This window comes from Echiichthys vipera, assembly GCF_963691815.1.
Source record: "Echiichthys vipera genome assembly, chromosome: 12".
Lineage (NCBI taxonomy): Eukaryota > Metazoa > Chordata > Actinopteri > Perciformes > Trachinidae > Echiichthys > Echiichthys vipera.
In genome coordinates this window covers 482,818-498,739 of record NC_139837.1, presented here as the reverse complement: position 1 = coordinate 498,739, position 15,922 = coordinate 482,818, and the positions used below count along the sequence as shown (strand labels likewise).

Genomic DNA, 15,922 nt, shown 5'->3' with positions numbered 1-15,922 from the left:
ACATCATTTCTTCTTCTTCTGCAGTTCTGACATCATTTCTTCTTCTTCTTCTGCAGTTATGACATCATTTCTTCTTCTTCTTCTGCAGTTCTGACATCATTTCTTCTTCTTCTTCTGCAGTTCTGACATCATTTCTTCTTCTTCTTCTGCAGTTATGACATCATTTCTTCTTCTTCTGCAGTTCTGACATCATTTCTTCTTCTTCTGCAGTTATGACATCATTTCTTCTTCTTCTTCTGCAGTTCTGACATCATTTCTTCTTCTTCTTCTGCAGTTATGACATCATTTCTTCTTCTTCTGCAGTTCTGACATCATTTCTTCTTCTTCTTCTGCAGCTATGACATCATTTCTTCTTCTTCTTCTGCAGTTATGACATCATTTCTTCTTCTTCTTCTGCAGTTCTGACATCATTTCTTCTTCTTCTGCAGTTATGACATCATTTCTTCTTCTTCTTCTGCAGTTCTGACATCATTTCTTCTTCTTCTGCAGTTCTGACATCATTTCTTCTTCTTCTGCAGTTATGACATCATTTCTTCTTCTTCTTCTGCAGTTCTGACATCATTTCTTCTTCTTCTGCAGTTCTGACATCATTTCTTCTTCTTCTTCTGCAGTTCTGACATCATTTCTTCTTCTTCTTCTGCAGTTATGACATCATTTCTTCTTCTTCTTCTGCAGTTCTGACATCATTTCTTCTTCTTCTTCTGCAGTTATGACATCATTTCTTCTTCTTCTTCTGCAGTTCTGACATCATTTCTTCTTCTTCTGCAGTTCTGACATCATTTCTTCTTCTTCTTCTGCAGTTTTGACATCATTTCTTCTTCTTCTTCAGTTATGACATCATTTCTTCTTCTTCTTCTACAGTTCTGACATCATTTCTTCTTCTTCTTCAGTTCTGACATCATTTCTTCTTCTTCTGCAGTTCTGACATCATTTCTTCTTCTTCTTCAGTTCTGACATCATTTCTTCTTCTTCTTCTGCAGTTCTGACATCATTTCTTCTTCTTCTGCAGTTCTGACATCATTTCTTCTTCTTCTGCAGTTCTGACATCATTTCTTCTTCTTCTTCTGCAGTTATGACATCATTTCTTCTTCTTCTGCAGTTCTGACATCATTTCTTCTTCTTCTTCTGCAGTTCTGACATCATTTCTTCTTCTTCTTCTGCAGTTCTGACATCATTTCTTCTTCTTCTGCAGTTCTGACATCATTTCTTCTTCTTCTACAGTTCTGACATCATTTCTTCTTCTTCTTCAGTTCTGACATCATTTCTTCTTCTTCTGCAGTTCTGAAATCATTTCTTCTTCTTCTTCTTCAGTTCTGACATCATTTCTTCTTCTTCTTCTGCAGTTCTGACATCATTTCTTCTTCTTCTGCAGTTCTGACATCATTTCTTCTTCTTCTTCAGTTCTGACATCATTTCTTCTTCTTCTGCAGTTATGACATCATTTCTTCTTCTTCTTCAGTTCTGACATCATTTCTTCTTCTTCTGCAGTTATGACATCATTTCTTCTTCTTCTTCTGCAGTTCTGACATCATTTCTTCTTCTTCTGCAGTTCTGACATCATTTCTTCTTCTTCTTCAGTTCTGACATCATTTCTTCTTCTTCTGCAGTTATGACATCATTTCTTCTTCTTCTTCTGCAGTTCTGACATCATTTCTTCTTCTTCTTCTGCAGTTATGACATCATTTCTTCTTCTTCTGCAGTTATGACATCATTTCTTCTTCTTCTGCAGTTATGACATCATGCACAGCTGCTGGAGTCCCGTCCCGAAGTGTCGTCCCAGTTTCGGGCGCCTGCTGCTGCAGCTGGAGGCGCTGCTGCTGAGTCTGTCGCCCGCCCCCCCGCTGAAGGAGCCGCTGCTCTACGTCAACCTGGAGGGCGGCGAGGGCGAGGGCGAGGCGGGCGGCGTGGGAGCGGCGGCGGTGAGAGCCCCGGGGCCGGAGCAGGGGGAGGGGACGACGGAGGCGACCGCCAGCTGGAGCGTCCCGTGGCAGCGGCGGGCGGAGGACGAGGAGAAGGACTGGCTGATGGTCGGCTCAGGGGCGGCGCTCGCCATCGGAGGAGACTACAGGTACATCATCGGGCCCTGTGGCCCCGCCCCCGAGGACGAGGGGGAGGAGGGGGGAGGAGCCAGGAGGAGGGGGGACACGGTACAGGAAGAGGTCAGAGACGAGGAGGACGATGTCGTCATTAACGTCTGACCAATCACAGCGCTGCTCCTCCTCCACACGGCGACGCTCGCTCCGCCGCGGCGAGCAGCCGTTGGCGGGCGGAGCCGGCACCAACCTGTCGACCAATCAGGCGCCGGAGAACGATACTAACCTCAGCTCACTACGTTAGCCGTTAGCCTAGCTTAGCACAAAGACTGGCAGCAGGGCAAACTGTTAGCATCTCTCATTCATGCCACCACACACACACACACACACACACACACACACACACACACACACAGAGACACACACACACACAGAGACACACACACACACACACACACACAGGAAGTTAGGAATAATGTTTTGAAGCGTCTGTGTCTTAAAATCTTCTCGTTCCTTTTGAAAATCTTAGCCTTTATTTTGAAATTTAAGCCTTTATTTTGAAGAAATAGGCCTTAATTTTGAAATTTAAGCCTTTATTTTGAAAAACTAAGCCTTTATTTTGCAGAACTAAGCCTTTATTTTGAAATTTAGGCCTTTATTTTGAAAAACTAAGCCTTTATTTTGAAATTTAGGCCTTTATTTTGAAATTTAATCCTTAATTTTGAAATTTAAGCCTTTATTTTGAAAAACTAAACCTTTACAATGAGAAACTTTCTGTTTATAAAGATTTAATATCTGAAAATAAAGAGTTAAAATTTCAAAATAATGAAATAATTCAAGAAACAAAAGGATTCAAATCAATGATTCAAACTCGTTTGAATCAAAAAACCGTTTTAACGTTTTCACGCGTTTCCTTCGGTCCTCTTCATTTCTGGTGTCGACGCGACGCCGTTTCCTTTGGCCCTTCACAATAAAAGCTCTCAGAGCAGCAGAACTCAAACTTCCTGTTTGAGAGAAACTTGAAACTTTTCTGTTGTTTTTGATAAAAATCCATAAATGTGAAGTTTTTCAGGCGTGAACTGAAACTTCCTGTCGCCTCCAGACAAACGTTCATATTTATATTCATGTCGAACAGGAATCTGCAGCAGCTGCTCCGCTCGCTACAGGAGGATGATAATGTTTAGTAATAATGTTTAATAATGTTTAATATTAATAATAATAATAATGTTGATGCTGTTGTTTGCAGGTGAAGTCGAACACTGACACTAAACAAACCTCACGTTCACGTTGCTGCTCGTCCTGAAACTGTTTAAATCATTTTCACGTTCATAACTTTAATAAAAACGATCTTTAATAACGTTAAATATTAAAATTAAATCCTCAAACGAGACTTTTTATTCAAGTTTCCGTCAGAAAAAAAGTTGTTTTTCAGCGTCTGAACCTGAAATCTCTGATTTTCACACACACACACGCACACACACACACACACACACACACACAGAGAGAGAGACACACACACGCACACAGACAGACACACACACACACACACGCACACACACACACACACAGAGAGAGACACACACACGCACACAGACAGACACACACACACACAGACACACAGACACACACACTCACAGACACACACACACACACAGACACACACACACACACAGACACACACACACAGACACAGACACACACACACACACACACACAGACACACACACACACACAGACACACACACACAGACACAGACACACACACACACACACACACACACACACACAGAGACACACACACACACACACACACACACAGAGACACACACACACACACACACACGTTGAGACATTTTATAATAAACTAAACAAACATCTCTGATACATGAAGATGAAATAATGAATAACTACAGGAAAGAAACTGTTTCCATGGTTTAAAAACGTTTTAATTCATATTTTTAACGGTTTGAGTTCATAAACGTTTCATTTTTAACCCTTTTGTTTGTTTCCATGTGCAATATTTGTGTTGTTGTAGTTTTAAAGCTTTTATTTTGAAGGTTTATTTTGTGCATTCCACTGAATCATGTTGAATAAACAGTCGAGTGGGGGCTCGTCCGGCCGACTGCTGTTTCCACTCTAACACTTTCATTAAAGGTTGAATCTGTAGAATGAACTCCATCTAGAGTCTCAAGATCGTCGTCCCAACAACAAAGTATAAGTCCAGCAGTGGGGTTGCCAGGTTGGTCAGACCCGGCCCAGTAGCTCCAGGAGAGCGGAGTCTGTTTGAGCCTGTTTGAACCCGTCCCCTCCAGAAAACCACAGCATCAAAACAAGGATTAGAGGAGTTTGACTGACAGTTAGCGTTAGCCGTTAGCGTTAGCCGTTGCAGCTAAGTGCAGATGAAAGTGATGTTAGCATCCAGGAGCAGCGTAGCCATGTGGGCGTGCGTTTGAATGGCGTTCCTCTCCTTTCTCTCAGTCCATGGAGTGAATGCTCGGCCTAATGTGACTCTGGTTGTTGCCCGTCTCCGCTCACTCAGCTGCTGGGACAAAGAACGCCCCCTTCACTGAGGCTCCCAAGCAGCTGCAGGATCGGCTAACTCCATTTCACCCAGTGCCAGCCTACAGTAGCTGCACCCAACAACAGGCAACCCTGGCAACCAGCCTACAGTGGCTGCACCCAACAACAGACAACCCTGGCAACCAGCCTACAGTAGCTGCACCCAACAACAGACAACCCTGGCAACCAGCACCCTAACGCTATTGGCTGCTGCCATGGAAACACAACGGGACAGGAAGTCAAACATTTACAATATTCATTCAGACTAAAGAGAGTTTTACTAAAGTTTCTGCAGATTCAGCCTTTAAAGAAAAACAGGTTTTAATAACTTTAATATCTGTGAACAGGAAGTGTGTGTGTGTGTGTGACACTGTCCTGTGTGTGTGTGTGTGTGTAACACTGTCGTGTGTGTGTGTGTGACACTGTTGTGTGTGTGTGTAACTCTGTCCTGTGTGTGTGTGTGTGAGACACTGTCCTGTGTGTGTGTGTGTGTAACACTGTCGTGTGTGTGTGTGTGTGTAACACTGTCCTGTGTGTGTGTGTGTGTGTAACATGTAACTTGTGTCTGAAGCTTTTTTGTAAAAAGTCTAAAACTTTAAATAAAGTTTTTATTGTCACAGGCTTTTTTTTTATTCATGCTGCTGAACAGGAAACAGATCAGGACACAGAACAGGAAGTAGATCAGGAAAACAGGAAGCAGATCAGGAAACAGGAAGCAGATCAGGAAACAGGAAGTGGACCCAAACAGAGTTTTTCCCTTTGTTTAAAATGGTTTAATATTTTTACTTTATTTTATTTCTGTTCTTTATTTTAATTTGGTAAAATAGTCCCTGGTCCTCCCTCAGTCCCCTGGTCCCTCCTCAGTCCCCTGGTCCCTCCTCAGTCCCCTGGTCCCTCTTCAGTCCCCTGGTCCCTCTTCAGTCCCCTGGTCTCTCCTCAGTCCCCTGGTCCTCCTCAGTCCCCTGGTCCCTCCTCAGTCCCCTGGTCCCCCCTCAGTCCCCTGGTCCTCCTCAGTCCCCTGGTCCCCCCTCAGTCCCCTGGTCCCTCCTCAGTCCCCTGGTCCCTCCTCAGTCCCCTGGTCCCCCCTCAGTCCCCTGGTCCCCCCTCAGTCCCCTGGTCCTCCCTCAGTCCCCTGGTCCTCCTCAGTCCCCCCTCAGTCCCCTGGTCCTCCCTCAGTCCCCTGGTCCCCCCTCAGTCCCCTGGTCCCCCCTCAGTCCCCTGGTCCCTCCTCAGTCCCCTGGTCCCCCCTCAGTCCCCTGGTCCTCCTCAGTCCCCCCTCAGTCCCCTGGTCCTCCCTCAGTCCCCTGGTCCCCCCTCAGTCCCCTGGTCCCCCCTCAGTCCCCTGGTCCCTCCTCAGTCCCCTGGTCCCCCCTCAGTCCCCTGGTCCCTCCTCAGTCCCCTGGTCCCTCCTCAGTCCCCTGGTCCTCCCTCAGTCCCCTGGTCTCTTCAGTCCCCTGGTCCCCCCTCAGTCCCCTGGTCTCCCCTGGTCCCCCCTCAGTCCCCTGGTCTCCCCTGGTCCCTCCTCAGTCCCCTGGTCCTCCCTCAGTCCCCTGGTCCTCCTCAGTCCCCCCTCAGTCCCCTGGTCCTCCCTCAGTCCCCTGGTCCCCCCTCAGTCCCCTGGTCCCCCCTCAGTCCCCTGGTCCCTCCTCAGTCCCCTGGTCCCCCCTCAGTCCCCTGGTCCCCCCTCAGTCCCCTGGTCCCTCCTCAGTCCCCTGGTCCTCCCTCAGTCCCCTGGTCCCCCCTCAGTCCCCTGGTCCTCCTCAGTCCCCTGGTCTCTTCAGTCCCCTGGTCCCCCCTCAGTCCCCTGGTCTCCCCTGGTCCCCCCTCAGTCCCCTGGTCTCCCCTGGTCCCCTGGTCCCCCTCAGTCCCCTGGTCCCTCCTCAGTCCCCTGGTCCCTCCTCAGTCCCCTGGTCCCTCCTCAGTCCCCTGGTCCTCCCTCAGTCCCCTGGTCCCCCCTCAGTCCCCTGGTCCCTCCTCAGTCCCCTGGTCCTCCTCAGTCCCCTGGTCTCTTCAGTCCCCTGGTCCCCCCTCAGTCCCCTGGTCTCCCCTGGTCCCCCCTCAGTCCCCTGGTCTCCCCTGGTCCCTCCTCAGTCCCCTGGTCCCCCTCAGTCCCCTGGTCCCCCTCAGTCCCCTGGTCCCTCCTCAGTCCCCTGGTCCCCCCTCAGTCCCCTGGTCCCCCTCAGTCCCCTGGTCCCTCCTCAGTCCCCTGGTCCCCCCTCAGTCCCCTGGTCCCCCTCAGTCCCCTGGTCCCCCCTCAGTCCCCTGGTCCCCCTCAGTCCCCTGGTCCCTCCTCAGTCCCCTGGTCCCCCCTCAGTCCCCTGGTCCCCCTCAGTCCCCTGGTCCCCCTCAGTCCCCTGGTCCCTCCTCAGTCCCCTGGTCCCCCCTCAGTCCCCTGGTCCCTCCTCAGTCCCCTGGTCCCCCTCAGTCCCCTGGTCCCCCCTCAGTCCCCTGGTCCCTCCTCAGTCCCCTGGTCCCCCTCAGTCCCCTGGTCCCTCCTCAGTCCCCTGGTCCCCCCTCAGTCCCCTGGTCCCCCTCAGTCCCCTGGTCCCTCCTCAGTCCCCTGGTCCCTCCTCAGTCCCCTGGTCCTCCTCAGTCCCCTGGTCCTCCTCAGTCCCCTGGTGTCACGTCTTCAGTCCAAAGGTCAAAGGTCGTGTTTAAAGTCACTGATCAGTGAAACTGTTTCAGATTAAATCCATCTGTAGTTTCATGAGTCACATCTTTAATTATATTATTATAATAATTATATTTTTATGATATTTAGATTTAAACCGTCACACACGAGGACGCTTCTGTTAGCGTGTTAGCCCGGGAGCTAACGGCTCCGTCCAGCTCCCAGGAAGAACTTCCTGCGTGAACGTTCAAAGATGGCCGCCGTGGTCATAACCATAAAGACGCTCTTGTGATAAACCTTTAATTTACACTTTTATGTCACCGTCGTCAGCGTTTACTGTGTTGTTAAATATGGAAATGATGTCATTTATCGTGTGTGTGTGAACCATAGAGCCAGCCGTGCTAACATGCTAACCGTAGCATGGTGGTTTCAGCCGGTGTTATTATTTATTTATGTTTTATCAGAGACTCGTTTCTGTAAAGAAGGTTTTAAACAGCAGCCTCAGGATTATTGAAGCACTCATTATTAATTTTATCAACATTTTTTAAACCGACGGTTAAAACGGTAATCAGCTCTGTTAGCGGTTAGCTTCTTTATCCACACACCAAAAACAACTTTAGGCTCCTACAGGACACTTTAACACACGTTTAGTCTCCTAGAGGACACTTTAACACACGTTTAGTCTCCTAGAGGACACTTTAACACACGTTTAGTCTCCTAGAGGACACTTTAACACACGTTTAGTCTCCTAGAGGACACTTTAACACATGTTTATGCTCCTAGAGGACACTTTAGCACACGTTTATGCTCCTAGAGGACACTTTAACACATGTTTAGTCTCCTAGAGGACACTTTAACACACGTTTAGTCTCCTAGAGGACACTTTAACACACGTTTAGTCTCCTAGAGGACACTTTAACACACGTTTAGTCTCCTAGAGGACACTTTAACACACGTTTATGCTCCTAGAGGACACTTTAGCACACGTTTAGTCTCCTAGAGGACACTTTAACACATGTTTATGCTCCTAGAGGACACTTTAACACACGTTTGTGCTCCTAGAGGACACTTTAGCACACGTTTATGCTCCTAGAGGACACTTTAACACACGTTTGTGCTCCTAGAGGACACTTTAACACACGTTTATGCTCCTAGAGGACACTTTAGCACATGTTTATGCTCCTAGAGGACACTTTAGCACATGTTTATGCTCCTAGAGGACACTTTAGCACACGTTTATGCTCCTAGAGGACACTTTAGCACACGTTTGTGCTCCTAGAGGACACTTTAGCACACGTTTAGTCTCCTAGAGGACACTTTAACACATGTTTATGCTCCTAGAGGACACTTTAACACGTTTGTGCTCCTAGAGGACACTTTAGCACACGTTTATGCTCCTAGAGGACACTTTAACACACGTTTGTGCTCCTAGAGGACACTTTAACACACGTTTATGCTCCTAGAGGACACTTTAGCACACGTTTATGCTCCTAGAGGACACTTTAGCACACGTTTATGCTCCTACACTTTAGCACACGTTTAGCTCCTAGAGGACACTTTAACACACGTTTATGCTCCTAGAGGACACTTTAACACACGTTTATGCTCCTAGAGGACACTTTAACACACGTTTAGTCTCCTAGAGGACACTTTAACACACGTTTATGCTCCTAGAGGACACTTTAACACACGTTTATGCTCCTAGAGGACACTTTAGCACACGTTTAGTCTCCTAGAGGACACTAACACACGTTTATGCTCCTAGAGGACACTTTAACACACGTTTATGCTCCTAGAGGACACTTAAGCACACGTTTATGCTCCTAGAGGACACTTAAGCACACGTTTATGCTCCTAGAGGACACTTTAGCACACGTTTATGCTCCTAGAGGACACTTAAGCACACGTTTATGCTCCTAGAGGACACTTTAGCACACATTTATGTTCCTAGAGGACACTTTAGCACACGTTTATGCTCCTAGAGGACACTTTAGCACACGTTTGTGCTCCTAGAGGACACTTTAACACACGTTTAGTCTCCTAGAGGACACTTTAACACACGTTTATGCTCCTAGAGGACACTTTAGCACACGTTTATGCTCCTAGAGGACACTTTAGCACACGTTTATGCTCCTAGAGGACACTTTAGCACACGTTTAGCTCCTAGAGGACACTTTAACACACGTTTAGGCTCCTAGAGGACACTTTAACACACGTTTATGCTCCTAGAGGACACTTTAACACACGTTTAGTCTCCTAGAGGACACTTTAACACACGTTTAGCTCCATGCCAACATGCTAATGTGTGCTAACAGCGGCTAATTGTAGCCTGATGTGTTTCCTGTGACCCGTTTCTGTGGAGACGAGTATAAATAGCAGACTCTGGTTTATTGATGCACTAATTACACATTTCCTGAACCTTTTTTAAACCGATGGTTAAACCGGTAATCAGTTAGCTTTAGCAAGCGTCCGCTAGCGGTTAGCTACTTTTTCCACATTTGTAGCTGAAGCGCTGAGAGCTCAGGTGTGAGGTCGTTCCCAGGTAAATGGAAGCACCGTTAACCGTCTGCGTTCAAACCGAACACGGTGGAAACATGGCGACACGGTAGCGGCAGCAGCACGTGCGCCGTATACTCGCGACAGTCGAACGTGATGCAGCTTATTTTAGATAAATCTGATTATAAACATCAGTATTTATGGCTCGAGTCTTTCACTTTCTTCATGTGTCAAACTTTATTTGCTCCTCTGTTAAAAGGTTAAACCAAAGAAATGCGTTTGAACACCTGGTGAACGCTGGTTTTTCTTTATTCACGGACAAAAAAGTGAAACCTGAGTCTTTGTGAAACCGTTTCCCCTGAAATCTGTTTGAAATGTTTATTTTTGTTTGTTTTTTATTCAGTAAATCACCGAGTCATTGCACACTTTGTATTTTTGCACATTTAAATTGTTCAATAAATCCTGAGTTTGAAAGATGTGGAAAGTAAAAAAGCACATTAATTAATTGTTCTTAGGTCAAATTTTAAATGACTTTTTACTTCTTCACTACATTTATTTTGTAACTGCAGTGACTTTTTAGATTAAACTATTATAATCTAATGGAATCACAGTTACAGATGAAACTCACAGCAGAATAAAGTTAATTAAATTATCCCCACTTTCATCAGCTGAGCCATTAAAGTGATATTTACATTCATCCATCTTTAATTATATTATATTCTTAATAATGAGAACATTTAGCTTATTTTGTGTTTACTTCAGTAACATGTTGAAAGCATTTAAACACAGAATAATACTTTAATGCAGTAAAAGCTCGGATCCTTCCACCGCTGATAATCAGCCCAGTGACTCGCGTGGATGAACCCGGGGGTCGGTGCCTGCCCGTCGGCCTCAAAACCACCGTCGGGTCGCTAAACTCCAGCCAGCAGATCCAACATGGCGGCCGCTCTTTGTTCGTAACAGGCGGGAATCCACGCAGTGTCTCTGCCGCCCTCCCTCCATCATTTATCACCATTCAGACGGGTCACACTCCTCCGTGGGTCCATGTTTGTATATTAAATATTATTAAATATCGTTATTATCAGGAGTAAAGTGAGTAATAGCGCCGTCTTTCCCGCCTCTCGGTGCGGTTCTTCTTCCCTCGGTGGAAACAACATGGCGCCTGCTGCAGGAGCCCTTTTTAAACACGTCTCAATGAGCGAGTCCATTATTCTGGGGGGACGTCGCCGACAGTTACGCTCTAAACTCGGGATTATTAATGTTCATAACTTCAGTAATAATGACACAAAAGGTTAAACGTGTCTTCGTGTTCGGTTCAGCCGTGTTCCGTTTTTAAATCTCACCGTTAACGGTAAATAAAAACCCACCGGTCACGAGTTGGACTCTTCCGTCAGCTCCGCATCAGGACTCCTTCAGTTTACAGACTTAATATTAATATATCTGTTAATATTAAACATTAAATAACAACTGTTAGCTGCTTATTATGTTAATAAATAGATTTAAACTCAAACGTTTAAGACGAACGTTAAGTTCTGAGTGTAGTTCAGTCGGTACGGGAGATTAACCAGGAACTAAGTCTGTGCTTCACTGGCTCTGGGTGGAGTAAACACTGGAAATACACTAAATAATGATGAATAAAAATAAATCACGAATAAAATAATAAATCTAAAAAATAACGATAAAGAATAAGCCCTAAATGGAAAAGTAATAATTCCTAATTAAACAAATAAAAAATAAATGTAGACTTCACGTGTGGAAAAATGCAGTAAATGAGAACTGCAGTCGCACCGTGAATGGTAACGTTGCGTTAGTGAAGCTTGTTTTGATTTGTTTATAATAATATAATTTCTTTTAAATAATAATCCTGAAACAACACGAACATTTTTCCGTATTTTCCCTTTTTCCCAAACTCATCCAGACCTGAAAAAGACTCTAATTAACGCCAGACTGCGGAGGACCGTGAACGCACCCGGCCCGGTCTGACACCCGTCCGTGTGCGTGAAGGTGTCATGGCGCCCGTCCTCCACGCGCTTAAATATCCCGGTAAACAGTCCGACAGCAGGTGGAGGTAACCCCGCGAACAGACGCTCCTCTCCCCGCGGCTCTCCTGCTCCTCTGCCCCGCTGACGGCGGCGGTTCCCCGGTTTGACGGTTGGCGTCACCGGGGGACGAGCTCCGTGTTTGAACCAGGTGGCGGTTATCTAAGATGGCGGCCGAGTCTGCGCAGTGCGCGGCCAGGGCGGTGACGTCACGGTGCACGCTTCTTCCTCCCCCCGCAGTTCTCGGGATGAATCCGCCGACGGGCTCCAGAACCACGGCGACACGGACGGAAACGCTCGGATTGAATGTTTTACAGCGTCGCTATAAGTGAAGCGTTCGCGCCACAGCAGCAGGTAAAGCGTGTGCCGCCGTCAAAGCACATGGCAGCGGGTCAGAGCAGGGACCAGGCTCGGGAGGCTCACGGGGAAAATGGACGCCATGGTGGGGCTCAGCATCAGGCCTGCTGTTAGCCGCAGCCCGGGCCCACTCTGGAGCACGCGTCCACACTTCAGAACAACCAGAAACACTGAATGTTCCCGGAGGATCAGTCCTTAACTCTGCATTAACAGATGAGATGTTGGGTTGGGTTCAGTTTGCATGCCGCCGCAGCAAGAACACGTCAACGCGTCGCTCAGAGAAGCGTGTTATTCAGGGACAATGGTCCTAAAGTCAGCGTGTGCAGCAGTCATGGGTCAACACGACGGTTTGACCTGTTGTGGCGTGATCAGATTTGAGAAGGGCAGGGGCGAAAAGGAAAAAATAGGGCACGGTTAGCTGGTCCGCGCTACTGGTGAGGACACTTTAGCACACGTTTATGCTCCTAGAGGACACTTTAGCACACGTTTATGCTCCTAGAGGACACTTTAACACACGTTTATGCTCCTAGAGGACACTTTAACACACGTTTATGCTCCTAGAGGACACTTTAACACACGTTTATGCTCCTAGAGGACACTTTAGCACACGTTTATGCTCCTAGAGGACACTTTAACACACGTTTATGCTCCTAGAGGACACTTTAGCACACGTTTATGCTCCTAGAGGACACTTTAGCACACGTATATGCTCCTAGAGGACACTTTAACACACGTTTATGCTCCTAGAGGACACTTTAGCACACGTTTATGCTCCTAGAGGACACTTTAGCACACGTATATGCTCCTAGAGGACACTTTAGCACACGTTTATGCTCCTAGAGGACACTTTAACACACGTTTATGCTCCTAGAGGACACTTTAACACATGTTTATGCTCCTAGAGGACACTTTAGCACATAATATGCTCCTAGAGGACACTTTAGCACACGTTTATGCTCCTAGAGGACACTTTAACACACGTTTATGCTCCTAGAGGACACTTTAACACACGTTTATGCTCCTAGAGGACACTTTAGCACACGTTTATGCTCCTAGAGGACACTTTAACACACGTTTATGCTCCTAGAGGATACTTTAGCACACGTTTATGCTCCTAGAGGACACTTTAACACACGTTTATGCTCCTAGAGGACACTTTAACACACGTTTATGCTCCTAGAGGGAACTTTAACACGCGTTTATGCTCCTAGAGGGAACTTTAATACACGTTTATGCTCCTAGAGGACACTTTAGCACACGTTTATGCTCCTAGAGGACACTTTAACACTGGTTTAGGCTCCTAGAGGACACTTTAGTACACGTTTATGCTCCTAGAGGACACTATACCACAAGTTTATGCTCCTAGAGGACACTTTAGCACACGTTTATGCTCCTAGAGGACACTTTAACACATGTTTATGCTCCTAAAGGACACTTTAACACACGTTTAGTCTCCTAGAGGACACTTTAACACACGTTTATGCTCCTAGAGAACACTTTAGCACACGTTTAGTCTCCTAGAGAACACTTTAGCACACGTTAAGGTTCCTAGAGGACGCTTTAGCACCCCCCTAATCTGACACGGAAATCATCAAATATGAAATTTACCTTTAAGAGAGACTTTAAGTGAGTAAATGAATTCCCCTTCGGTGCAGATCAAACAGGAAAAGCTCCAGGAAAAGACCAGAAACTGCGTCAGAGCGGTTCAAATATAAAACCAGTGAACGGCGTCTGACCGGAGACACAGTCACGTTACTTTCAAGGGTTCTGAATATTCTAGAACCAACTTTACAGCTCAGATGCTTTTACCAACTGATTAATGTTGACAACTTGACTCTTAACAATATAATGTGACACTTGCCGTCTTCATCACATCCTTCTGTTTTCCAGGATGCTGTCTTGGGCCGTGGTACGGAGGTGTTAAAAGCAGGACCCTCCTGCCCTTTAGATGTCTGGGACCCGTTCATGGCTTCTAAGAAGAAGCAGAAAGGAATGGTGTTCCATCAGGAAGGGGCGACCACCCCTGCAGCGGCGTCTGCTGCGGACCGTCCACCCGCTCGCTCTGTCAGTCCTAAACCAGGGGAGGCGAGCGAGGCTGGGACGGACGCAGGCACCCGTGTAACCAAGGACGAGGTTGAAATGATGAGTGAACCCAACATGTACCCATCGAAGGAGCCCCTCAGGACTTCTGATGGACTTCCTGCTGTGAAATGTCCCGCCAGTTCAAACCCCCAGTCCGTCAACCTGTCGCCTGACAGCATCTGCAGAGGCATCAAAGTGACGCTGGACAACAACAGCATGTGGAACGAGTTCTTCAGATGCAGAACGGAGATGATTGTGACTCAACAGGGCAGCAGGATGTTCCCCTCCTGCCGCTTTCGCATCGCCGGCTTGCAGCCATCTAGGAAGTACTCTTTGATCATGGACATTCAACCTCTGGACACCAGTCGTTACAAGTGGTGCGGTAAGAGCTGGCAGGCTGCTGGGAAGGCAGAGTGTCATGTCAAGTGTCCCCCATTCGCTCATCCAGAGTCCCCGTCAACAGGACAACACTGGATGCAGAGTCCAGTGTCCTTTTACAGACTGAAGCTCACAAACAACATGTCGGGACAAGACGGGAACACCATCCTGCACCCGATGCACTCTTACTTACCACGACTGCACATAGTCCAGACGGACAAAGCTGCTAAAGACATAAAGCTAAGTGGTCCCAGTGTTGTCACATTCACCTTCCCCCAGACTGAGTTCATGGCGGTCACCTCTTACCAGAACTCCCGGTTTTCCCAGCTCAAAGTCGACTACAACCCTTTTGCTAAAGGACTGAAGGAGGACGGCTCCAGTTCGTGGGGTTTAAAGCTAAAACTGAACTCTGGCAAAGAGTCGAGCAAAGATGGAGGTGCACCCACCAAAGAGCAGCATCCTGTGAAGAAGAGCTTGAAGTCTTTGCTGGCAAACCATAAACCCAGAAGCTCCAAAGCAGTGGATGCAACGCCTTCAGGGTCAGGTGACCTCCAGAGAAATGCCACTACAGAGGAAGAGCAGCGGCGTTCAGACGCCACCGGAGAATGTTCCAGGTAAGAGTTCCTCTCTGACAATGAAAAACGACATGTGCTTCAAACTCTTTACACCAAATGTCCATGGCAACATTACTTCATTCTTACACCTCATACCCTGATGTTAACGTGTTAGCTGTGGCATTTCTTTACTCTTCATCGACTGTGGCTGCGTACGTCTTAGATGTTTTACTCCATCAGAGCTGTGTGTTTCTGCTTCCACATGGGTTTGGATGATGGTCTCAGCAGTTATCCATAACATACAACTTTGCACTTACTAAGGGCCCGTCCACACGGAGACGCATTTGCTGTAACCGCACAACTTTAGTCCGGTTCAGTTGTCCATCCACAGCAGCCGGCGTTAGCGGAGCCTGGAAACAGGTTCACTAGAAACTGGGTCCCAGAGTGTGCAGATTGTAAACGCCCCCCATGGCGTTGTGGTCTTGACGGTGAAAGCTCAGACTTTGTTAAAGGACGGCGTCATGGCCCCACCTCTGACCTCTGACCCCGCGGCGTCACATAACAACAGTGCTGCTGCGTGAGAGGACAGAGACGGACCCAGAGACTGTTTACTGAACTGGACTCTGAGCCACATGCATGGGACTGAATGAGGCCCAGCACAGATTTCTCCCTTTTCCCTGATGCTCTGAATAAGGAGCTAAACTGCTCTAGGCTCTGTTTCTAAATCCAGTTCTAAGAAGCTGTGAAAAGTCTCTAAATGTAGTGAGAAAGTGGCGCCTGGGAGCGCTTTGGGACGGGGAAGGGGCTCCCAGC

At 47.2% G+C, this 15,922-nt stretch overlaps 2 protein-coding genes across 2 annotated transcripts in view; both read left to right on the top strand.

The window, feature by feature from the left end:
• tyro3 (TYRO3 protein tyrosine kinase) overlaps nucleotides 1–3,127 on the top strand; it is a 21,323-nt gene extending 18,196 nt beyond the window's left edge. Inside the window, 1 exon segment of the mRNA XM_083924787.1 lies at nucleotides 1,730–3,127. Coding sequence (XP_083780913.1) covers nucleotides 1,730–2,198 — 469 coding nt within the window. The 3' untranslated portion in view covers nucleotides 2,199–3,127.
• An 8,855-nt stretch (nucleotides 3,128–11,982) lies between these two features.
• Nucleotides 11,983–15,922, top strand: part of mgaa (MAX dimerization protein MGA a) — a gene marked incomplete at its 3' end in the record, with an annotated part of 22,028 nt that continues 18,088 nt past the window's right edge. The window contains exons 1-2 of the mRNA XM_083924517.1: nucleotides 11,983–12,092; nucleotides 13,986–15,169. Coding sequence (XP_083780643.1) covers nucleotides 12,045–12,092; nucleotides 13,986–15,169 — 1,232 coding nt within the window. The 5' untranslated portion in view covers nucleotides 11,983–12,044. The remainder of the gene's footprint in view (nucleotides 12,093–13,985; nucleotides 15,170–15,922) is intronic.